We start from the raw sequence: 25249 nt of genomic DNA, 5'->3' as shown, positions 1-25249 counted from the left end.
AAAATGAAGAAAACAAGGAAAGAGTAACTAGAAAGAATAACAAAACACTTTTAACTGCGAATTGTTTTCCCCCATATTGGCCCTGGTATGGGCAATAACGCAGTTATCCGTACTTTACACACTGGCGTGCTTTGGTGTGTGTTGCTTGGATAGGCATGGAGCAAATTTTTTGTTTTAAACGTGATGTGTATAAGCGGTATAAGATAATAGAGAAAGAGCACGATGTGGTATCATCTTGGATTACAAGTAGATCCTATTCCAACTGCAATTAGTGACAAAGTACAAATATGATATCAGATGTATGCACGCATGTGTATGCACATACGTATACATACAACACAACTTCTCCCTCTTGATTGGTGTGGTAAAGCCGAAATCTTCTCAAATTAATCTTTCATACCATGGCAGGCATTCCGCTTTCACTACACGCAGCCGTATTAGTTTTACGATAATTTCAACCATTGTTGTTAATTGTGCAAAGCGAACTTATATCCTTATCGAGCTAATTTCTACCCATAAACGTCAAAACAAAAATATGATAATTTAAGGCCAATTTGGTTAGTTAGCTTATGTAGCAAATGTTTCACGAATTCCAAGTGTTACCAGATTGTGCAGTATAACTAAAAATTATGTTTTCGTTTGCGTTACAAAAAATAAGGGCAACAGAGCAAATTTTGTGGGCATTCCTACGGGGCACTATCCGCGGGGCATACATGCCGTGAGACTCGGAATTACTTCGAGTCCTTTTTGCGTCAGCTGTATGGAGGAAGAGGTGGAATCATCTCAGCAACGGCTAACACAACCGCTAATTAGTCACCGTTCATAGTCCACAAATACTCAACCCTCTCCACCCCTCTCCTTTTCGTCCTATCGTTTTTTCCTTCATCTCTTTTCCCTCTTGCAATGGCATCACAAAAGATGAACCAAACTTGTTTCGTCCAAGTGGGCCCACTCTCTGGGCAACCATTACAACCTAACCTAGTACCGAGATTTGGGTTGGATAAAAATATTTTGGAAAGATAGATCAAAAATTCCAGATTTGTTCGACTTACGAGGTTTGTTCCAAAAATAAGGTGAATCTTCAAATTTCGGAACGATTGGGCTTTGGTTTCGATGTCATAAGCATACGAGTATACCAATGATTCGCCACCAGTTATGACACTTTTAAGCAAGTCTGGATCATCGTTGACGTCATTCAACAATTCCTGAGCGATGCTCTTGCGACGTTGTTTTTGGTCAAAATTTTGGAACGAACTTCGCTGCCACACGCTTCATACACAAAATTTCCGAAAAGATTGCATGGCATGAGCCCACCGATATGCCGATATACCGACATCCTCAGCAACTTCTCTAATTGTGATTCGACGATTCTCCAGAAAGAACATTGTTTCTTTACTTTCTCAACATTTTCATCGGTTGTTGATGTGCTGGGGCGTCCAGAGCGAGCGTCATCATTCACATCTCCTCGACCTTCTGTGAAAAGCTTATACCACTTGTTGTCAACATTTCAAGTGTTTTTGAGTACTTAATTCCATTTTTACAGAAAAATTTGATGCAACTTCTTTAATCCATTTTTTTCGATAGCAGAAAATCGCACTTGTCTTATTAATGGAACATATCTTCGAGACGAGTGTAACAACATAAAAAAATAATAATCGAAAGTCGAATGTACGTTAGCGGCGAAATTTGAAAATTCACCTTATGTTTTGAACAAACCTCGTAATTACATAGATAGAGTATTATTAATCTTGTACGTGATTTTCTTTGAAAGCAAGAAGTCGTGCTCTAAAAGAAAGCACGGCGAAAAATCTTTATCTATTTGTATGAGGAAATAATTGATTTGGATAACGGTGATAGTGGCCTAGACTTGCCAATATATGGTGTATACTTTGTAATTTGACTGTATATGCAAAAAAAGTACACGAGCTAACACTGGGGGGAATTTGCATAAATTCGAAGAGTAAAATCGTCCTTGATAAAATATAGCTAACGGGTTTTTTCCAAATGTTCGAAATAATCAAACCGCATCCCATCAAACAATTTGTGGGCCCACCCTAGTGTGTCCACGGATGGTTAAAGGCATATATCAGCTGATATATTAACCATTCGCTTTTGTCTAATTTTAATCAAATAATTTTCACTTTAAATAGAGAGGTATGTTTAAAAACCATGTTTTTTGATATATAGTATAGTGGAGGAGTTTCTCAAACAATATTGAAGTAATTTTTTTCGAGTTAGTCTGTTTCAAAATAGTGCAAACAGAATTAGTCCCGAAAGTATCCCGGGACCTTGAAAAAAAACACTGGCATCCTTAACCCGAATCTTCCCACGATTACCATATGGTAATGCAAACATGCCGTTGCAATTTTACGTATTATGTCTGAACTAAATAACAAAAACAAAAAAGAATAACTTTATTTCACGCAGAATAAATGCAGCTCACGGAAAAACATAAGTTTTTTGTTATTTTTAGTGCAGCTAGCAAAGCTATAAGACGTCAAACTCAGGTGAAAAAAAGTGAATTATTGTGGTTTTTTAACATGGCACGTCGGTAAGTATATGAATAACTTTTTGCTTTTTTGATATATGTATTTCCAAAAAAAATTGCATCAGTTGGTAGCTAATGAAATAAACTAGTAAATGCAAGTTTAGTTTTGTTTGAAATTTGATTTTTTGTGTAACTTTTTTGTATTTTACTCAAGGCGTTACCATATGGTAACCGTGGGACGTCTAGGGTACAGGGTTTTAGTTACGTTTGGTGTAGTTTTTTTTTGAGATTTTTGATCATATTTATTGATATTTTGTGAATTACAGCGGCTTATCGTTGCAAGAAATGCTTGATTTCATTCAAGAACTCGATGAAGCAGAAGATCAAAATCAACTGTGTGATATTCCAACCACTCTTTATATCGAGCCTCCTGTGGATGCCAACGAATCTGGCGAAGATGACCCTGAAGATGATTGTGCGGGCATTCCAGATAATGTTTGCCCGGCTCAGCTAAGAGGTGGCTGCGAAGTTGCGACGTATGCAAGGTTTCGATGAAGAGGAGGATATGGGAGTCATGTTTAGAGACGATATAAGCATACCATCATTTTAATCTTATAAATTCTAAATTTTTCAGCACCAAATCCAGGAGATTTGCCTGTTATTGAGGTTGAAGACACTTATAATGAGATGGAGGATGAAGAAACAACGGCTAATCGTTCAGAATCTCCAATGAGGAAGCGCTTACGTACAATTGAACCGAAACCTTCAAACGTTGCATTGCCATCAGGAAACAAGGAAACTGTATTTGAATGGGTCAAAAAGAAATCGTCATCTCTAATTCCAATTTTTCCAAGCGCAAATTACGAAGATTGTCGCCATTCACTGCCACACGAACAGTTTGAAAAATTTTTTGATGACACATTATTGGAACATATTTGCCAACAAAGTGCGTTATATTCGGTGGAACAGAATAGACGTAGAGCATTCATAGGCATATTGATCGTCACTGGCTACAATTATCACTCCAATTACAAACATTTGTGGAGTCAGGATGAAGACATTCGGAACAATCTTGTCAGTAACACCATGCGTCGGAATCGTTTTCAAGAGATTTTGCAAAATCTCCACTTCGAAGAAAATTCCAAGGCTTCTTCAAAAGATGCCCCAAATCCTGACAAAATGTGGAAACTGCGTCCTCTTACGGATCATTTGAAAGCAAAAATGATAGAAAATTTCCATCCGGAACAAAATCTTTCTTTCGACGAAAGTATGATATCCTATTTTGGTAAACATGGATGCAAGCAATTTATAAAGGGCAAACCATTACGATTTGGATGTAAAGTCTGGTCCCTATGTACTCCATCTGGTTATTTGGTGAATTTTGAAATTTACCAGGGGAAGAATCGTCGATCGAATTTGGAGTACGAAGCAAATCGACGATTTTCCTGATGAATTGAAATCGCTGTCATTCCAGTTTTATTTCGATAACCTGTTTACTAGTTATCCTCTGTTGGCATATCTCAAGTCATGCGGATATAATGGTACTGGGACAATCCGAGAAAACAGAATTCCAGCAAGCTGTCCACTAGTGCATAAAAAAGACTTCAAGTCAATGGAAAGAGGTTACTCTGAATCAATTGAAATGAAAAGCACTGGTATTTGTTTGGTGAAATGGAAAGATAACAATGTTGTCTAGAGGTCCCACGATTACCATATGGTAACGCTAGTTTTCCGCATTTTCCGGAAAATCGAAGTGAGGAAAATGAAAATGGATTTCATTTTCGTGCTCAGGAGATCGAAATACATAAGTATACAACATTTTACAAAAATCCAAAACAAAAAAAGTTATGGGACTTCCCGGGTTAAATGCGATTCACTTAGGTAGTATGTATATTATCCATATATGTACGTAAGAAAATGTGCACATACATATACATACATACACATATAGTCGGTTGCATATGTATGTAATTCCTGTGAATATATGACGAATGCGCGCAAGTTCACTGCAATCACGCGTGCGAACGGACTCGGTGTTTATAAATTTATTTATCCATCTGCTGGAGGTGAACTCGGATAATTGTGAAAGCAACAAGTGGAGTGAGACTTGCAAAAAAAATTCTCAGGGAGCGCAGATTTGCAGAGGTACATTGATTGACGTTCTGCGTCGTTCCAGGCGAAATTGCAAAATCATGTAGTCGCCATTTAAAAAAACATCAATCAGGTTAACAATTGTGGGAAGTCAATAAAAAGCAAAGAAGATGGAAATTTTTTCGTTTAATAGATATGAATGCAATGTGTGAATTCATCGTTTAAAATAAGTTTAATCCTTGGACCGATAAGGGTTTTTCACACGCACATGTGCCAGAAGATTCATACAGATGTATGTGTGCGCAATAATAATTATTTATACATGTTCATATGTATGTTATAAGTATGTTGCGCACTTATAATCGAGTTCATTTAAATTGTCTTTATTTAAGGATAATAACTACGGCCGGTGGCTTAGTGGAGGGTGTTGAGCACTCTCGACAATTTCATGCTTCTTCCAACTTGGTAAAGCAGTTACTTGAATTGTCTTTGCCATTCCAATGCTTATTGGGTAAAATGGTTTAGGTTTATAAAATGTTCCAAATTATAATCTAATTGATGCCATTTTGAAGGAAAAAACTTATATTTTTTATACAATACATGTTTTTGATTTTCTAAGCAAATTATTGGGAATTACGTATCTTGCCAGCAAAATTTTGTAAGTGTAGAATGTTGGCTATTGAAAAGCGTTGTCAATACCTACTGAACTCACAGCTGTAAACAAAATTAGAGGCAATTTAAGTCGTGTCAATTCAGGCAATATTAATGCATTATAGCACTTTAAGGTAGTAGTCTGGTAACTTACACGTTTTTTGAGGCCATGTTTGGGACATTTTTTGGAAGGGGAAAAAAAATTCAATCGGTTTGATTTTATAATATGTTATTAAAGGTATCAGAAGGTGTACAAAAAATTTTTTTTTTTTTTAAGTTTTGATACTATTTTTGTACACTGCAGCAAGCGGCAAAAAAAGAGGTACAGTGGCTGGCCGGCGTGATTTCGTCACTTGTGGTCATCTGAAACAGAAAAAACAAATTGCTTATTAATCAGTGTGCTTGTCGTTCTGGTGGGTAGTAAGATCAAATGATTTTGACAAAAAATAACAAAATAACGGACTTCCTAAGAAAATTGCCTTTTTTTAAAGTGGAAATCGGACTAACAATCGAAAGTTAGGGACGAAATAAATTAAATCTACTACCCGCCAGAACTATTGATGTGTAGAAAAACATATGTAAATTTCAGCTCAATCCGTTAGATAGAAAATTTGTTTTTACGACGGCCATCCGGAAAAACGTTGTTTTGAGAAAAACGCGTTTAAAGTTTTAGCGGCTTAGCGCGCGCAAGTACGAGCCGCTCTCATGTATGTGCCATAATTTCGTCAATATTTCGAATTTCGGTCTAAAATTTGTACAGTATATTACCAATATATTGCACTTTCAAAATATGTAAAAAACCGGAATTCGAAATTTTCAAAACAAGTTACCTTAATGAGACAAAGGCTATTTTAAATTTTCAATTTATTCAAAAACTGAATACTCGTGCATATGTGTACATTAGCGGGTAAGAAAAAAGTCCACTAGAGCATAGCTCCAAAGCCCATTTCCATTGAGTAAAGGATAATAAATGTTATATATTTTTAAATAAAAACTGTGCTTGACTACGTATTATTATTACGAAAATGAAACTTGCAAAAAACCAAAAGCAATTAAAATTTACAATATTTGTAATTATTTTTGTTTTTTTTTACAATTAACAACGTATTTTACTTTGCATCCATTGCCATAACGCCCTCTCAATTTTCGTATTAATTAAAAATAGCTTCTTTTAATGACTTTTCTTTTAATTGACTTTAGAGCTATGCTCTAATGGACTTTTGTTCTTAGAATGCAATATCGAGGAAAATTGTTCCATACAAATTGATGCACCATAATGACATACATATGTATATTCTATTCCACCTTTTAAGAAAAGTAATCAAGTGATTTTAATTTTGATATTCTAAAAAGTCGCAAAATGAAACTCTTATTTGGCGCATGCATTCAAGTCGCTGCTTTAGCCACCCATTGCCTGCGTATTTTATGCATTTTCAGAATGTGCACACATTCGGATATATGAGAGCCCGTGTGTCCCATTTATATGTATATGTTTCTTGTTATATGACAACTGCCGTCAACTACTTGTCACCCATCAACTGGCAGCTGCCACTTCTATTCAGTTGCTATTCGTGAATGGCTGCTGATTTCCGTCTCAACTTTGCATTGTTCATGCAACAAAACGTAACAAGCTGCAGCAACAGCAAACGGAATTGTTGTGGCCATCACCTTCGCTACCATTGTTAATATTAAAGCTGTTTTTGTTGTTGTTGTAGCCGATATCATTATTAACAATAAACGTGTGCGTGTCTATCTACCCTAGAAAGAAGCTCCGACTAACAGATACCACGTCTCGCAAACTGTGCCACACGTTAGAAAACATGAACTGCATATGTTGCACGCCTCACTGGTGCACAGCATTACAGCCGAACTCAATGCGGAGCGTTGAATGTTCAACAGGCCGTTTTGAATCGCGGCAGAAAAAAGAACAAGTCTTTCAATTTATTTAGTTGTTCGTTTGCTTTTCTGTTCTTTATCCTTCATTCACTTTTGCCATAGTCGTTCTTTTTTTCGTGCTATTTAATACGAACCGTGTCTATGTCTTTTCATCATTGCAGCTCGCTGAGTTTTTCTTCTGAACCAGTTGGCATAGAATTGTTAAGCTTTGGGATTCAACCAATTGTATCGAAACTCATTAGGTTTTGATTTTATTGGCTTTTATTGAGTTTTTCAGCGAATGCAGGGAAAATAGATGTAATGTGATTAAATTGGTTGTGATGTGACTTTAATTCAGTCTGACGTGGGACTGACATTTGAATCTATGTGTATGATAGTGTGGGGTGATGATGTTGTTCAACCTGTAAAAAATATTGTAGGAACTCAAAATTGTTAGATTTTCATCAGAAGTACCGAGTTTCAAAGTATGATAGAACCATTTCCTTTGAGGCTAAAATGGTTCATACTTAAATAGTATAAGCATAACTGTTCCACAACTCTTTTGAGTCGTTTCCAAGCCTCTCAAAACTTATAAGTTTTCACCAACCTTTTTAATAATTAAATGGCCATCTATAATATAGTATACTGGGGCTTCTTTAAATGTAGCTATACCGAATTTCGACTCTGACATTTGCGATCGTCCACACTAGACAACGTGAACATCTCTTGTGCGAAATCGGTTCCAATGTAATTGCCCATCACTATGTGTGGAGATTTTTTTTAATCATAAGCCACATGGGGAAATTTAAGATTATTAAGACAATTAAATTTATTGTAGATACTTCTCCTTCTTCTTGATTGGCGCAATAACCGCTTACGCGATTTTGGCCGAGTTTAACAAAGCGCGCCGGTCATTTCTTTCTCGTGCCAACCGGCGCTAGTTGGACACACTAAGGGAAGCCAAGTTTTTCTCCAAATCGAATGCTTTCAGAGCCGGAGAGTTTGGATCCATTTGGACGACATGATCCACCCAACGACGCCGCTTGATCTTAATTCGCTGCGCTATGTCGATGTCGTCGTAAAGCTCTAAAAATAAGGTGTAAAATATTCCTCAGAAACTTTCTCCCAAACACTCCAAGCGTCGCCTCATCGGATGTTGTCATCGTCCACGCTTCTGCGCCATGCGTTACAATATGCTATAGGCATGATGAAACCCTTGCAGACGGTTAGTTTTGTTCATCGAGAGAAGACTGTACTACTCCATTGCTTACTTAGTCCAAAATAGCACTTGTTGGCAAAAGATATTCTCTTGTAAATAGTGGTCCGTTCAAAAAAGGTGACCTGAAATAAATTCATCACTCCTCAATTAGCTTGCTTTTTTGCTGCTGCTGTTGTAGCAGTTTAGCAAGCACTGCCAGTAAGCTGGATTCGTCGGTCATCATCGCCTATCTTATCTAACGGTAGGCCCCGAAAACATGCTGTTTCGATGGGTTGCTTCCAAAGGGTTTTAAGTGAGTGGTGTTTAAGATGGCATTTGAATAGTTGGTTGGCATCGTGCGGGGTACGTTCACATGGCGGATATATGTTGAGTATATCGCGGTCGATTTTGGATAGGTACTACTTTTGCAGTATCCTAATTGTGCCAAAGAAACGCAGGCCTCGCGGGGCAGCTGAGGACCTTCGTCTGCAATGGGTGGTGGTTCAACTCCGATGACGGGAATCGAGGATTTGGATTTTAATACCTGTATATAAACTCTCGGGTCCAGTACTTACAGATATGTTCTGTTCAGAATCTCGCCAGTTTAGTTGAAAGATGCGTTCCGACTCAGTTAAGAGGGGGCTGAGCCTCCAGCTAGTACTTCCACAGGTGCATATAAGTCAGTGATGTCCAAAGTGCAAGTAGAGGGCACGCTCGTTTTGATTTTGTAAAATTCGAAGGCATTTATTTTCAAAAATTGGTTTTATTTATTTATTTTACCCAGGCGGATATAGGCGATCATAGGAAACTAAAGTTGTGTACTCATCAAAATGTCCAATGGGATTAAAACAAAATTTTTGAACAGATACAACGCAGCAGTCGTACCTACTGTCGTACCTACCGTGTACAAAGTAGGGCAGAATAATATCTGACAGTTGTCAGAGCAGTTTAGTGCGAGGGCGTCAGTAAAGGAAAAAAGTACAAATATAAACCAGAGGATTTATGGCAAAAAAAGCATTCGAAAAATTAGCGCATACAAGTGAAATGAGCTGAAGGGAATAAATCGAAGGGTTGATGACATCTTGCCTAGTAAAGCCAGTGACTCTGATTCAAATGATTCATCCCTAGAAGACGCGCTAACATGCAATCTTTTGTGTAAGAAAGGAAAGGCACTAAGATATTGCTTCGAAGAATTCATGACGAAAACCCTTTGCTAACGAATTTGAGCAGCAAATTATAAGGAAAAGGGATTTTTTTATTATGTAAATAATAAGAAAGGTAGAGATTATGTTGAAGAATTAACCTTTTGATATAGTTAAATCACTTTAACTTCTTGTTTAGATTTTTGATTAAGACTTTTATTAAAATTAAAGCGAAAAGTTATATTAAAATAAATTAATTTTGAGTTAAGCGAAAATTGAAATTAAATCAATCTACTTTATTTAGGTACGCATATATTTTATTAATTATATAATTAAAAACCAAATAATGGAAATTCACTAACTTGAACCAGAAATAAAGCTGTTGTAGTGCAGAAAAGTGTAAGTTAGAGTTTACTCAAAAACACAGCTCAGAACAGTTGAGTACAAAAATATCCATCAAACTCTTTCCCTGTACTAAAATACTCGAGCGCATTAATCGAACAGACTACAGTATATTCATATATGTACGTAAGAAAAAAACATTATTGTAATTGCAGTGTGGCTGAGCTGTTTGAAAAAGCGCTGTGTAAACGACTAAACGGAAAACTTATCTGTGCTGTACTCTATCCAGGGCTGCATAGTAACATTAATTTTAACAATAAACAAAATTTTGTTTTTGCTGAAATAATTGATATTGTAAATTATAAGTCTTCATAAGTGTACATCAAATAATTTTTTTTTCAATAATTATCAAAAAAAAAAATTAAAAATATATCACTTCGTTAATTATTAAAAAAATATTTTCAATTTTTTTTGTTTTTATTGTATCGTATAAAGCGTCTTAGATAAGTCACTTCTCTGCTCCCGATGCTTGGGTTTTGCTCTCTTCATGAAAAATTTCTACCTACAAAATTATCGAGCAACTTGCTAACCCTTGGCGACTCGGCCAGGCCTTATACCTTATAATAGTGGTATAACTTATTTTTTTATTTTTATTTTTTTATTTTTGATAATAGACAAGTTTCTTTAGACTGCGTTCGTACAGAACAATTTTTGTTAATTCAACTCGTGATTTGTGAAAGAGGGGATACGTGGAAAGGAGAGAGGCACCGAGTTGTCAACACGCTTTTTATTCTCGCTCTTCTCAATGTTGTTGTTGGCTGTAATCTAAGAACAAAAACATATGCATGCAAACAAGACGATTAGCCGTGTTTGAACCAAGGACGATAGACTACTAAGTTTGACCATCCGCTATGAAGGAAAACTAAAGCAGCAGACTTTTTCCCGCTCATTTTACATGTATTCATACACTCGTCCAATCAGTCATTGTTTGGAAAGCAACAAAGTAACCTGGGCGAAGACTGTGTTTAATACAATATTTTCGTATATCAACAACACAAAATAGTTGCCATGACCCCTGCTAGGTCACTCAATTACTGATTCATTCAAAGTTACTGGGAGCCGGTTAATGCCAATAAATGCCATTATTAGCAGCTATTTTTCAGTGCTACCCGTTCATTTTTATTTATGTCAATTGCTTCATCTATCCCCCACTCGCAAACGAATGTTGAATCGAAAAGGGCTATAGTATAAGTACATATATGTATAGTATAATTGAAATTCTTAAAGCTAATATATTTTAGATAGTTATTAAAACAAAATGATTTAAATTTGAGTAATCAACAAAAAACTAAGTTTGTAAAATTATTATATACAATTATAGAAGCAATGCTTTTTGGTTTGTTTTATTGTGCGCCCTTGGCTATATCTGTTGAAACATCCTTAGCACGCATTGGGGAGTTCTGATTCCTATGAAAAATTTACATGAAAACCCACTCATACCTACACACAGAAATATACACAGAGACTTATTCGTCCATAAACATTTTTTGGGCATCACTGGTCTAAATGTAATATTTTTTTCGCAGGTATACCATATTTAACCACCATAAAAACCATTAAGGTGGAAAATTTTCCCAATTATTTGTTTGAAGAAGGGAGAGATGGTGGTAAGGGCCATACAATTTCTATGAAGTCTTTGTACGCCTACTGTTATTTTATTTTTTCCTGATAAAAACAGGTTCATCTCTTTTGCCATAGAAACCTGCACACATAGCGCGCAAATATACTTAGGCAGATATGTCAGCAGTTGCAAATGCACGCATTCGAATTTATGCCAAACAGCGACACAATTTTAATTATTGGTGTCGACAAGCCGCAAAGCGCCAACGGATACGATCTGTCGATGTTGTTGCAAGCAGTGTTCAGAGCGCAGTGAGTACCAGAGGCAATGTGGAATTGTCAGCCAGCTGGACACATTTGATGAGGGTATTATTAACTTTTAATGGCATCAAGTATATGAGATAAATCATGTGTGGTCAAATAAATGTCAGCCGTACGCATGTGTGTGTAATATTGCCACTCATCACATCTACATATGTGTATATATGTATGCGGTTATTTAAATATAGATAATATATACAATGACAACCTCAACATATCCTTTAGGTCTCCATTAAAACAACTAGCCGCCACTGCCACCGCCGATCCTAAAATTGAAAAATGTCGGTAAAAATGAGACGAGATGAAACATAAACATTCAACGGTAGTCGTAGCTATCCCTTTGGTACTGCCAGCAAGTCATTCTCGCAAATCAGCCAACTAACTACAAAGCTATTTTTACTTTACTCTACTCACTTTCTAAACATAGAAACCGTAGCTAGCAGTAATATACGTACATCGAACGCGAAGTAACCTGAAGCCAGATCGGAATGTAAATTTGCCATAAGTTCACTGTTCCGTAAGCGCAGCTCATGTCGGCATCAGAAAATCGGAACCGCCAATGGCTTCGCCCAATTCGATCTAGTTGCCACATGCCACCATCACCCAATTCCTTTACATATGCATATATACATATTTGTGTGTGAATATGCATACATTTTGCAGATTATGTTGTGCTTTGTATTGAAGAAAATGCTCAACATCATATGCGAGAAAACTGTCAAAAATCCAAGCGATTTTTGAGTGACTTAAAACTTACACTTAAATGGGCTTTAAAATTGTGCAGCTAGAAGTTTTTTTAAAAAAGCTGATTGAAAATTTGAAAATTTGTTAGACAATTTGTTAATTTTTGGGAGTTTTATCAAAGGTTTAGAACATTTATTTATAAAGTTTTCGTTATACAATGAACTAAGTGTTTATAAAACATATCGAAAAAATTCAACATCAAAAATATTGCGAATAGTGTAAATTTGACCATAAGTGTATATATATACAGGGTGGGTACTTATATACAGGGTGGGCCATATAGCGTTTGCTTTTTGAACCATCTATTTTTTTGAGAATGGTAACACAAATGACATGTCAAACGTGTTCATAATTTACTTAAAGGTTTGACATTTACGAAATGGGACGCTATACGCTTGAACAAAATTGGGAAACATTGAAAACCTATTTCCAAAGTGGTGAGTCTTCTTCTTCTTTTCTGATTTTCACATCGGTGGCTACGTCCATAAGCAAAATTGTCGGATTCGGGGCTCAGAAAATCCACACGTTACTGTAGAGAAGCAAATGCATCCACAACGAGTCACTGTTTGGTGCGGTTTTTGATCTGGCGGCATCATCGGGCCATTTTTTTCGAAAGTGAGCGAGGAGCCGCGGTTACAGTAAATGGCGAGCGTTACCGTGACATGCTCAACGAGTTGATTCCAAAAATTGAAGAGGATGACATGGACGACATTTGGTTTCAACAGGATGGTGCAACTTGTCACACTGCCAAAGTTACACTCGATCTTTTGGCTACCGTTTTTGAAAACCGAATAATCAGCCGAAATTCCGATATCAATTGGGCGCCTCGGAGCTGTGATTTAAGCCCGTTGGACTATTTTTTATAGGGAGCCGTTAAGGAAAAATTCTATGCGAACCATCCAGAGACGATTGATGCTTTAAAACACGAAATCGAAGTTGCCATTCATGAAATTGGAGCCCAAACAATCGAAAATGTGCTTAAAAATTGGGTTGATCGAATGGCCTACTGTAAAGCCAGTCGTGGCAGTCATTTGAACGATATTATTTTTCATTCATAAATGGCAATGTTCAATCTTCAAAATAAAAAAAAAAGTTTGAAAAAAATATTGATCAATTTTTTTTATAACCTATGCAAAAAGCAAATTTTAGATGGCCCACCCTGTAGTATGTGAAGAGTGATCAGTTTAGAGGTGTCGTCTGGTATCCCACAAGATAGTGTTCTAGGTCTGCTACTATTTGTCTCCTTCATTAATGATATTTCCTCCTGTTTTTCAATAAGTAATTTTCTGCTAAACGCGGATGATCTGAAAATCTATTATGAAATTAAACGTCCGGAAGGTTCATCCTTTCTCCAGCGTGCGTTGAATAACTTATATAGTTGGTGTATGCGTAATCGTTGATCCTGTTCGCAATGTTAGCTTTTACTTGTCAAAATAGTTCTTCGATTTCTGATTCCTATACTCGCAAACTGTTGTACTCGACCTTAGTTCGGTCCAAGTTTCATGCAGTCTATATTAATAGATTATAGTCTGCTCAGAGAGCATTTGTGCACTTTTCTTTGAACTCGTGTTCTGCTGTCGATGTGTTTTTTCTATGATATTTGTTAGGGCTCAATAGATTGTCCGTATCTGCTCAATAAAATTTATTTTAATGGTGCCTCACGCATTTTTGTTGTAATTAATAGTCTTTTGTGGGTATTGCTAAAATTGTTTGTGGGATGAATGGCCCCTTTAGAAGGACGCTAGCTCAATTAATGCTTATTCTTCTTCCTCAGACTTTAATTTCTGGTCTGTAAGCTTCTTGTTTGTTGATTGAATAAATAAATAAATAAATAATCTTTAATTTAAACGAGAATCTCTTTTGCCCATAGGTACCAACTTTTAGATTGAGAAGGCAGTTGTGATGTAAAGTAAATACCATAAAGTGTTTGAAAGAAGGATTACGCAAAAGGTTTATCAATATAAAGATTTAAGGCTGGAAATTGCCCACCTTCATGGTGCGATGGATACTTAAGGATTTTTTTGCGACGTTATGTTGATAATTCAGGAGCCGAGAGACCATGGCGATACTGCCTAATTTCTTCCCTAACAAACGGATAAGCCATTTCGGTGACATATCCAGGGAACTTTAGAAATTCTCTTGGTCTAGTTGGAATTTTTTTTCTAAAAATATGCTAAAAATAACGGTAATAGCAAAATAAACAAAGTCTTAGAGAATGCATCGTTTTACTTTCTTCTAAGAGAAGTAAGAATTACTTAAAATACGAATTGTATAATTTGTGATTTTAAGTTCGATTAACGGTTAAAAATTGATGCTCTTAAAGCTTACTCTTCATAATTACCATTAACTTATATACTAATTCCATGCTGTTGTGATTTCCAAATGTAAACGATTTTCATTTTTATTAAGGAAACTCTAAAATAAATCAAATTCGTTGAAACCAATCTGTACCACTGTAGTAAGTATGCTCTACTTATCATATTGCGCTGGGTTTTCGCTTTCTGCGGCTTACAAAATTATCAACAATTAATTTTGTCTCGCAATTTAACACTATTCAAAAGGCTTTAGGCAAATTATGCAAAGCAAATTGTTTTCCACAATAGTTTTGCCGCACAAACGCACTTTACTCGTAATATATATTACCTACATTAAGGATGTCCTACTGTATTCTAGTTTCAATGCTCATATTTGCATTTTACGTCCGTTGGGCTTTTTAGTAGAAACAGTATTTTCTAATAACGGCCTGCCAACAGGGAATGAAAGCCGTTGAGACCATTTCTGTGAAGAGAAACTTCTCATAAACACCATTTGGCAGGCGTAGGCGGCATAAAACTCCATACCCTTTCAGTACAGTGGAAAACTAGCGCTTTGTACACATAACAATGAATACGGGCATATTTAAACATGTGAAAAAAAATGATGCACTTTGTTGAACTCGCCCAAATCGCTTCGTCGGCTACCCATTGCGGGAGCACGGCCTTCTTGTGGCGTTGGTGGATTTGAGCATAGACCTTAAAGTACCCATATAAAAGTTAACCAACCTCGTTGCAATTGCTGAGATGAATCGGTACCATAGTCAAAATTCATTGAATTAATTTATCCCTATTTCACTGAAAGGCAAAACTAATTAGGAAAAGCCTTTCAAAAATTTGCTTCCGGATGCAAACAGGCTTAGAAATATTTATATATTTATATCTACAACGTAATTATTTGTTAGAAACTCAGTAAGGTGCCTTTATGCGTGAGGAAATACCCATACGTACCCATATCCAAAACAAAGCTCCGCAGCGAGTGCACCTGCCACATAATAGCCACAATGTCGGCAGTTGAACGGCGCCTCAGCCCTGTCGAACTTTTCAACCAGACATGTTTTCACTTTGTGCTTAATTTGCATTTAAATGGCTTTAGTACTTGCTTTATTTTCCGTGCAAATGAGCTTTGGCTAACGTCAACGGCAACGGGCTGTGAGCACATGTACATATGTATGAACTATAAACATACGAGTACATATCAATGAAAGTACGTACAAGCTTAGACGTGGATAGTCGAAACGTTTTCCTCATGTTAGCTGCAAATGCATTTCGGCAGAGTATTTTCCGCTAATTTTAGCAATTTTCGTTTTGAATAAACAATTTTAAAAGACTTCCTTCCGCAGATTATTTTCAAAAAGAAATCATATTAGGGGCTCAAATATGTATGCACAGTCTGTCTAACAAAAACGTGGTCGCCATAATTTAGAAACTACTTGATCGATTCACGCAAGATATTCAGTAAAATATGTACGTGTACGTATGTAATCACCACCATTATCGATAATGACTTCACATCTTCGAGTCATACTTTGTGTTAATTTCTGCGCAAGTTGTGGAGGTTGTCGGCTCTAAATCAGCATAATTTGCCTTGATAACTGTGACCGTAATTTTTTTTCTTTGAGTTTTTGCTTGCCCAACAATTTTCAAAAGAGATGGCATTAGCTAATCCTGCATTTCAATTCCATTTTCCAAGGTTGGCTAGTTCTTTCAAACATCTTCGCAGCTGACAGCAATTATACTTTTTGGTAAATTTCATTCATCAAAACTTAAGTCAAATAAATGGCCCAAATCAGACCCAAACATGAAACATAAGTGGATGCTTACCAGTTTGTTGAGGTTATCGATTATCGCAGTACACCAGGACCGACGTATGCAACGGTTCAGCCAAAAGAAAGATTCATCCGTGAGTTTGGCTAATTCAATTTTGTATTTGCCCTAGCACAATCAAGTACTTTTTCAATGACAGATAATGAGAGAAGCGCTTTTTTCAAGGCGCACCGAAATTTGAAATCTTCTGCACGTAAACGTCTCTCTCTCTCTCTTTGGATACATTCACGCCGCTTTTCCTTAAAATTGCTTCACCTTCGGGCAACAAGAAGTTCGACTTTGTCACAAACAAATTAATTATCTTCCGATCTTGCTTTGGAGAAATATTTGTGTCTTTTGTTTTGGGTTGCATCCGAGGTATCTCTTTGTGCCCATTTAGTTATGAATGCCTTCGACTTCGTCAAATATTTTGCTGCAGATTCACTTGCCTTTTTTAGACTTTAGTGTGTGTACAAAGGAACTTTTCTTCAAATAGTTTTCATATGCGGAATTTATTTTGTAAAAACAGCGTACGGTTTCTAAATTTCCAACAAAATTAACAAACGGACATGCCAATTTGGCAGCACTTACATTTTTTATAATGAAACTTTAAGTTTGAATTTTGCCGATCACACTTCTATTAGACAGACTATACATTATATATTATACCAAAACTATTGGTGAAATCGTTTTAGAAACAAGGAAATTGGTCAATAACTACCAAATTTTACTCTAATTAGGTATACAAATAATATTAAGTAAAGAATTCCCGGCTTTGTAACTTTATTATTTACTACTTTTGATACGAGGTGGGCTACTATTCTCAATGCACGTAGTCATGTTGTTATTTTCAAAAACACAATCTAAGGAAAAGTTGAAGCACTTAAACCGCGCGGAGAATAGCAAAATTTCACTTAGTGCCTTTTTGTGTTTGTTTTTTTGAATTAGAGCCGCATTTCAAAGACTTGGCAAATCTTACAGATGATGGCTGACTGGCACACACGAAGTCAATTATTTGTCTCATAAGCGTAATAAGAAATGTAAATATTTGAGGATGTCAATAAAGCGGCATCGCTACTTAGTTATTCATTATTAAAATTGTCAGATCCATTGCTCGAGCCTCTAGTTGTCGTAACCCTATAGTTGTGATAGTAGGCATCTTCTTTTCGTCAAGCGTTAGAAGGTGATGAATAGATGAAGCAACTGATATAAAGAAACACAACTTGGCAACGCTAGAATAGAGCTACCTAAACTTACATTTGATATAGTGAGTTATAGCAGTTTTATTAGGTATATCCATATTTGCTAGTGACGAATCTTGCTCGATAAGCGTAGGATAGTATAGAGTAGCTCTGAATTTGTGAGGGAGAAGGTTGACTTCTTTGACTACTTAGCTACTTCAAAGTCTCCCATTCTGCGACCGGTATATCAGTTTCGGGAGGCTCCCTCAGTTGAGTATCTCTCTTCATCCTTCTCTGCCTCTGTTTATGTCTCTGGTCGTTTTTTCTTCCTTCCTAATGAAATTCGCCCATGCTCCACTGCATATTCTCATTTTAAGCAACATTTAAGCCTGTGAGTTTCTTAGCTTCAACTCCTTCTGCTTTGGGAACCGGAACATTCCAAAAATACTAATGTCCAGCGCACACCATTTTTTCTCCTCGCGATTAGCATTGCAGCTAAGATCCTGCCGTGCCGTTAAGCCTTCGCTAAGGTAGAGTAAGTAGGCTTTGGCACCTGCGCTCCTCAAAATGAGGATTTATTACTTAAACAAATTTTGAGAGGTATCCCACTTCTTGAGACCATTTCTGCCCAGAGTTCAGACTATTTCTTGTTGAGCCTTGTTGTCCATCTCTTTGGATCCCGAAGTATCTTTCAAGACAATATGTCCCTGGTTTAGGTAAGTGTCTAGTAATAGACGAATCTTTTGGCTTGCTCGTTTTGGAGTCCGAAGTAGTCTCCGGGCCCACTATCACCCGACTTTCCTTGCGTTTTAGGACTTCCTTCCTTCCAGCCGCCCTTAGCGCTGGCCCAAATTTATTAATTTCTGCATGCTTGCTTTTCGTATGCTTTTGCATCTCTTTCTCTTTGACCAAATTCTGGCGACTAATAGTTTTGATATTGTGCCCGACCTGGTTCGCTAGTTGTTTTGTGTTATAAGAGCCCGGTACTTTGTTGACTTTTTTATTTTTGATTTTTCATCCATAAATTCCTACGACTACAGTAGTTAAAGATGCTTGTCATGTCATAGCTTGAAAAGTTCGTGGTTTTTTACAAAGGCGGGCAGCTATCCGTAAGGTGCACCCTTATAACATAATCTGTAACTCTCGACTGCAAACCCGTATGATAGACTCATGCTATCCCGTACTGAGGAATGATGTGAAGTAAAGTAACTCTTTGGATAGGAGATACGATAATCGGCCACGGAGAGCCAGAGTGGCAAATATCACGTTGTATGATTAAGGTTAACGCAGCGGTATCTGACCCTAATTCGTAGATTCCATTTTAGCTTACAATGATATGACAGATGCCGTGGCAACTAACTTGCACCATTTAAGCCTTATCTCCATGTAAGACGCACCTAAGACATAACTTTAGATCCGTCGCCATTTCCAGTCTTCTAAACATCATCATAAAAACCTTATATATATACTTATTTACTTTGGAGCGCACCTCGTAATTATATGCAAAATCATTTTCTAGAAATCCAGTTTAAATTATCCCCATTGCTTTTCTGTTGAGTAAACTGTGCCATTCTGACACTTACGTATAAATAATACGTAACTAATATAATTTTTTTGTTTATGTTCGTCTGCTCTGTGTTGGGTGGGCGTTCTTTTGAATTACTTTTGTTTTCAGTTTTGTAATGGAGCTGGGCTTCGTCTAATTTATGCTACACGCTAAACCACTACAAAAAATGCCCACCACTATCATCAGCAGTAGTCCTCCAACGAATCGTCAGCAGTGCCAACTAGGTGACAGCTGGTGCGGATCAGTAAGTAAGTCAACTGACCCAACTAAATTGAGCCACAGGAAGCACTACGCAAACAATAATTGCTTAGCTGGCAATTTACTGCGATAGCGGGGCGAAAAAATCTTAAAATGCGAATATTAAGTGAAATATTCAACTAAATTGTGGTTTGCTGGGCAGCTGAGAGAGTAAGTAAATCAAATTAAGGCGCCTCGAAAAGAGAATAAACGGAGACAGGTGCGTTGCGCAAATGCCTGCGGTGATTCGTCGGCGGTTGTCAACGGACCTCTTTTGTCATCAGCATCAAAATTATTTGCTTTCCCTGATTTTGTTGGGCGGTAGGTGGCGGGCACCAAGCATCACAATCAGCGCAACGAGCAACTGTTGAACACACTGGTACAACTTCATCATGTCTACGCTTGGGTATTCATTTGGCGTACAGAAGCGTCCATCCCTCTTCTAAGTTTCTGTCAATTATGAGAGCATAGAAGTGATGCTGTTCTGATGATAATGACGTTGATGATATTTCTAAATGATGATGTTGATGATAGCACAGTCCAGCAGTGAAATTTGTGGTAAAGCGGAGAAGGAGTTGGTTGCTCTATTCCTGTGCGAGAACTACGATGAAACGCACAGACTTAGTTTTGTTGATACTGCATGGTTTTTCTTTTTCCTAGGAGTTTGTTTTACTGTTGGTCAAATGACTGATTTAATTGCATATAATTATGAAAAGGAAAACAAAAAAAATCAGAATTATATCTGAGTTTTGCAAAGTTGGGAAAACATCACGTAGAGGGGGCAAACCATCTGCCGCCACAACCACGCAAAGTAGACGGATTAGATTACACGGGGAAAAGTGGGAAATATTTTTCAAAGTGAGATACTCTAAATTTTTTGGGACAAGAGAAAAAAGTATAATTTTGTTGTGGAATGCTATTATGTGTAAAAATGGCCTTATATATTTCTGCACAATATGAATTGAGGGAATCAGATCCACTGAAATTTTCTTTTAGTTTTACACCTTCAGAGCATTCGTTCGTTATTACAACCATATAGTTGACGGAATTTATATAATACCAAGTATTCTGTCTGTACTTGTCTATACAATTATTCCGTGACTTGCTTCTACTACAGTGTTTTTGAAACGTCTAAGCTGCCGTAGAGCAAGGAGAATTCGCCAAATTTTAAATTCAAAATAACTCTTCGAATATCTTAAGGTACATGAGTACCAAACGCTAAGGGTGGAGAGGAAAGAAAGAAAAGTGTCAGTTCTGGGGCACTGAAAATTCTCGAATCATTCACGACCAACCAAAGACGAAAGACGCTGTTTGGTGTAAAATGTGCGCTACAAACATTAACTGTCAAAGATGTCCGATATCGGCCCACGACCATTGAATTTTTACAGCCACTTATCCATTAATGGTTCCAGCAAAATGGCGTAACACGCAACACGACGCTCCAGATGATGAATGTCTTCAAGAAGATGTACACTAATAAACCTCAAACAAAAACCCAATCTGCGTCACTACCACTTCCAGTACTTCCGGACTATCCTCTCGATATTGTTTACGGTCATTGAGAGAATAAATTGTTTTATATCATCTCGACGAGTTCGGCCATTTTGAATGTTCAGTTAATTGTTGACAGCTGCTTTGCTTGCACGTGTTTCGGCTCGTCTTCGATTTTTATCTATTCAAAAAAATGGATTAAAGAACCTGTATCAAATTTTGTGTGAAAAACGAAGTTAAGTGCGCGGATGCATTCCGAATGTTGACTGTGTCATACGAAGAAGCTACTTTGGACCAAGGACGTTTATCGGTGTTACAAAATGTTCTCAGAAGGCCGAGAAGATGTGAACGACGAAAAGCGTGCCGGACGCCCGAGCACTTCAACAACAGACGAAAAAATTGATGAAGTGAAGAAAATGGTATTGGCCAATCGTCGAACCGCCGTTAGAGAAATTGCTGAGGACATAGACATATCGATTCGCTCGTGCCATTCGATTTTTTTCAATGATTTGGGCATGAGACGGGTCACCGCAAAATTCGTACCAAAACTGCTCAATTTCGACCAAAAGCAGTATCGCATGAACATTGCTGATGAGATGTTGGACTCTGTCCGCGAAGACTCTAATTTGCTCCAGAGAGTCATAACTGGTGACGAATCGTGGGTTCATGGCTATGACGTGGAAACCAAAGCTCAATCATCTCAATGGAAGCTGCCGTACGATCCAAGACCGAAAAAAGCGCGCCAAGTTCGGTCGAATGTAAAAGTTTTGCTTACCGTTTTCTTCGATTGCAGGGGCGTTGTGCATCATGAGTAAAATGGTCAATAAGGCCAATCTGCCAGAAACGCCCGGATTTGTGGAAAAACAAAAAATGGCTCTTGCATCACGATAACGCCCCTGCTCACACATCGTTGCTTTTGCGCGACTTTTTAGCCAAAAACAACATACTAATGATGCCACAGCCACCGTATTCCCCAGATCTGGTCCCCTGTGACTTTTTCTTGTTCTCGAAAATGAAGAGGCCCATGAAAGGTCGACGCTACGATTGACGAGATAAAGACGGCATCGAAGGAAGAGCTGAACAAGATACAAAAAATGATTTTTTGAAGTGCTTCGAAGGTTGGAACAAACGTTGGCACAAGTGCATAATATCGCATGGGGATTACCTTGAAGGGGACAAAATATATATTAATGAATAAATAATTTTTGAAAAAACACAAAATTCGCTATACTTTTTGAACACACCTTGTATACTATAAAATCCGTGGCGTGTAGGTCTTACTTCAGCTTTTTTTACTTAAAAACCAATAAGTCCTCGTAACCGTCAAAAGTCCTATGGTTTAGGTACGTACATATATGCACGATCCGAAGCTCTTAAAGATGAAGTGATCCTCTAAAATTGCTAGTTGTAACCCTAAAATACTAGTAAATACATACAGGGTGGGCCAAATAAGACCTACTAATGACTAAAGACTACTGCCTAGCAGTATGCGCAGTTGCTTCATCTTGTTGAAACCACAAATTAGGATACTGCTCCGCCATTGTTCGCAAAAAGTTTTCAATCAATGTTCTGTAAGAAGCTCCTGAAATCGATTCCGGCGTTTCATCCTCATTTTCGAAGAAATATGGACCGATAACTCTAGTGGCCATAACAACGCACCAAACAGTACATTTAGATGGGCGCAACTGATGTTGTTGTGTTGCCCTTGGATTTTAAGAGCCCCATAATCTATAGTTTTGTTTGTTGACATAACCATTTAAATGGAAATGCGCTTCATCCGACATCAAAGCATTATTTAAAAAATCAATTTGTGTGGCTAATTGTGTAAGAATAGAAAAAGCCGATAATTTTAACTCGTTGTGTTGTACTGCTGGGTTCCATAATAAATTTCAAACAGTTCATTTATAACCTACAAAAAGAGAAAAATATATTTGTCAAAAAATAAAAAAGTTATTTCTGCTTAACATTAGTAGGTCTTATATGGCGCACCCTGCACATACGTTCTTATATAAGACCATGCGTTATTTTGCAGTTTGTGCCTAGTCCAATGGGATAATCCTTCATAATATCGCATTCAACATTCTATTGATGATATGGTGCAAAAAGTTTGAGGGTCTTCTGAAGTTAGAGAGACCTTGAGCAGTCATTTTAAGAAAAATCGCGTCTTGGATGAGGTGACCTGCTTCAATCTTATTATTTATTTATTTATTTAATATTAGAAAGGGTACTTGCTGCATTGCATCATTAATCTGAGCCTTTAAGGTAAAAATGTATATTAAAATGTGTACAAATACAGCAACTGTTCGGCTTCGGCGAGCAATTAAACAAAGGACGCCCACGAGCACTTGAAGGAGTGCGAACAATAATTTTGAGATTCTATACAACACGGAAATACGAGGAGATAAAAACAAGTGAGGAAGATTAAATTCAGTCCAAATCACGCACATTTCAGTAAAATTTAATTTGGGTTGACTGTTAATTATTGCGATGAGCAAAAGGGGCGTTGTTAGTGCTATTAGAAAACATTTTGTCTATCATTTAGCGTATGATGTACAAAGTGGGCTTCGAACTCTAGGGCAACTGATTGGCAGTCAAAACATAAATATAATAAAATAAAATAAATATAATAAAATGAAATAAATATGCATATATGTAACTACAGCTATATGAAGTACTTGCACTCGTTACTCTTCAGCAATACCAACCAAAATGTAAGCGGTGCAATAGGCACGCTCTAACGCCACTAGCCGCCCCAAACTCGAATCTATGAGTTTGCAGGTATATTGGAATTTAAGGATTTCATGAAAAACTCTCCTACGGAGACCTAATCAGCGTGATCGGCTCTAAGCGACACCATTACCAAAAACCAATGACATTTTTGCACCAACATGAATATATCAACAATGTAGACGTGCTTCATCTTTCATTTGTAATACCATGGGAAAAGTCAATGAAGGTGCATACACATACCTGTACGAGTATAAATTTTATGTCAATCTTGCAATACGGCTCAATGGATGATTTTCAATTGGCTGGAATCGCAAAAACTGCTTAATGGAATGCGGAGGACATACATACATATATCTTCATGCATACAACAGTGGCTTGAAAACTGATGGAAGAGTAGAGATAGAAAACATTTTTGATTATTAAGGCTCTAATGTTTGTAAGCAAATTTATTTGATATACCTTTTTGTGCTGTACGTTTTGAATTTATTTATAAATAAGTAAAGTAAGTCAATGTGAAGCAAATTCCTAGTTGGGATATTAGAGTTTTCCTACTTAGAATACCAGGAAAATCTATAGCTCCAGTTAGAAATTTTAGAATAAATGAACAGGCGATATATATTCTTCTATTCTGAAGTGTTTATAAACTTAAGAGGCAAATGCAAAGGCTATGAAAAATTATACGATCCCAATGCAAATGTGATGAAAGTCCTTTGCGCTTTATTCTATTTATATTAGAATTTACCAAAGAGATCTAACAAAAACAATAAATAACTTCTTATGTATATATATATATATATATATTATATAATTGGCGCGTACACCCTTTTTGGGTGTTTGGCCGAGCTCCTCCTCCTATTTGTGGTGTGCGTCTTGATGTTGTTCCGCAAATGGAGGGACCGCTATTAGAAAAATGTTTCTCTTAATCTGGTGTTTCACCGATATTCGAAGCTACGTTCTCTCTGTGAATTCCGAATGGTAGTCACGCACCAACCCTTTCGGCTATGGCGGCCGTCAATGTATATACGGGTACAAAAAATATGAACGGTTCCGATGCACAATTTTAATATGGAGTAGGAATTTGCCGATGAGCTATATGAGCTTTACGACGACATAGACATAGCGCAGCGAATAAAGATCCAGCGGCTACGTCAGCTGGGTCATGTCGTCCGAATGGATACAAGCGCTCCAGCTCTGAAAGTATTCGATGAGGTCCCAGCTGGCGGTAGTAGAGGAAGAGGAAGGCCTCCTCTGCGTTGGAAAGATCAGGTGGAGAAGGACTTTGCTTCACTTGGTGTGTCCAATTGGCGCCGGTTAGCACGAGAAAGAAACGACTGGCGCGCTTTGTTAAACTCGGCCAAAATCGGGTAAGCGGTTATCGCGCTTATTAAGAGAAGAAGGAGTTTGCCACCATATAATTTATATAGAATGTAAACTTGTGTTTTGACGAATCTAC

General features: G+C 37.2%; 1 protein-coding gene across 1 annotated transcript; it reads left to right on the top strand.

The window, feature by feature from the left end:
- Positions 1 to 2540: 2540 nt before the first annotated feature.
- LOC129235647 (piggyBac transposable element-derived protein 3-like) lies at positions 2541 to 8152 on the top strand. The gene is made up of 4 exons (XM_054869594.1): positions 2541 to 2551; positions 2815 to 3005; positions 3123 to 3755; positions 8097 to 8152. Exons 1-4 carry the CDS (start codon positions 2541 to 2543, stop codon positions 8150 to 8152), a joined length of 891 nt encoding a protein of 296 aa, XP_054725569.1.
- The last annotated feature ends 17097 nt before the right edge of the window (positions 8153 to 25249 follow it).

The sequence above is a fragment of the Anastrepha obliqua genome, chromosome 1 (assembly GCF_027943255.1).
Source record: "Anastrepha obliqua isolate idAnaObli1 chromosome 1, idAnaObli1_1.0, whole genome shotgun sequence".
Lineage (NCBI taxonomy): Eukaryota > Metazoa > Arthropoda > Insecta > Diptera > Tephritidae > Anastrepha > Anastrepha obliqua.
The sequence above is the reverse complement of the archived record's forward strand: the minus strand, read 5'-3'. Positions and strand labels throughout refer to the sequence as shown.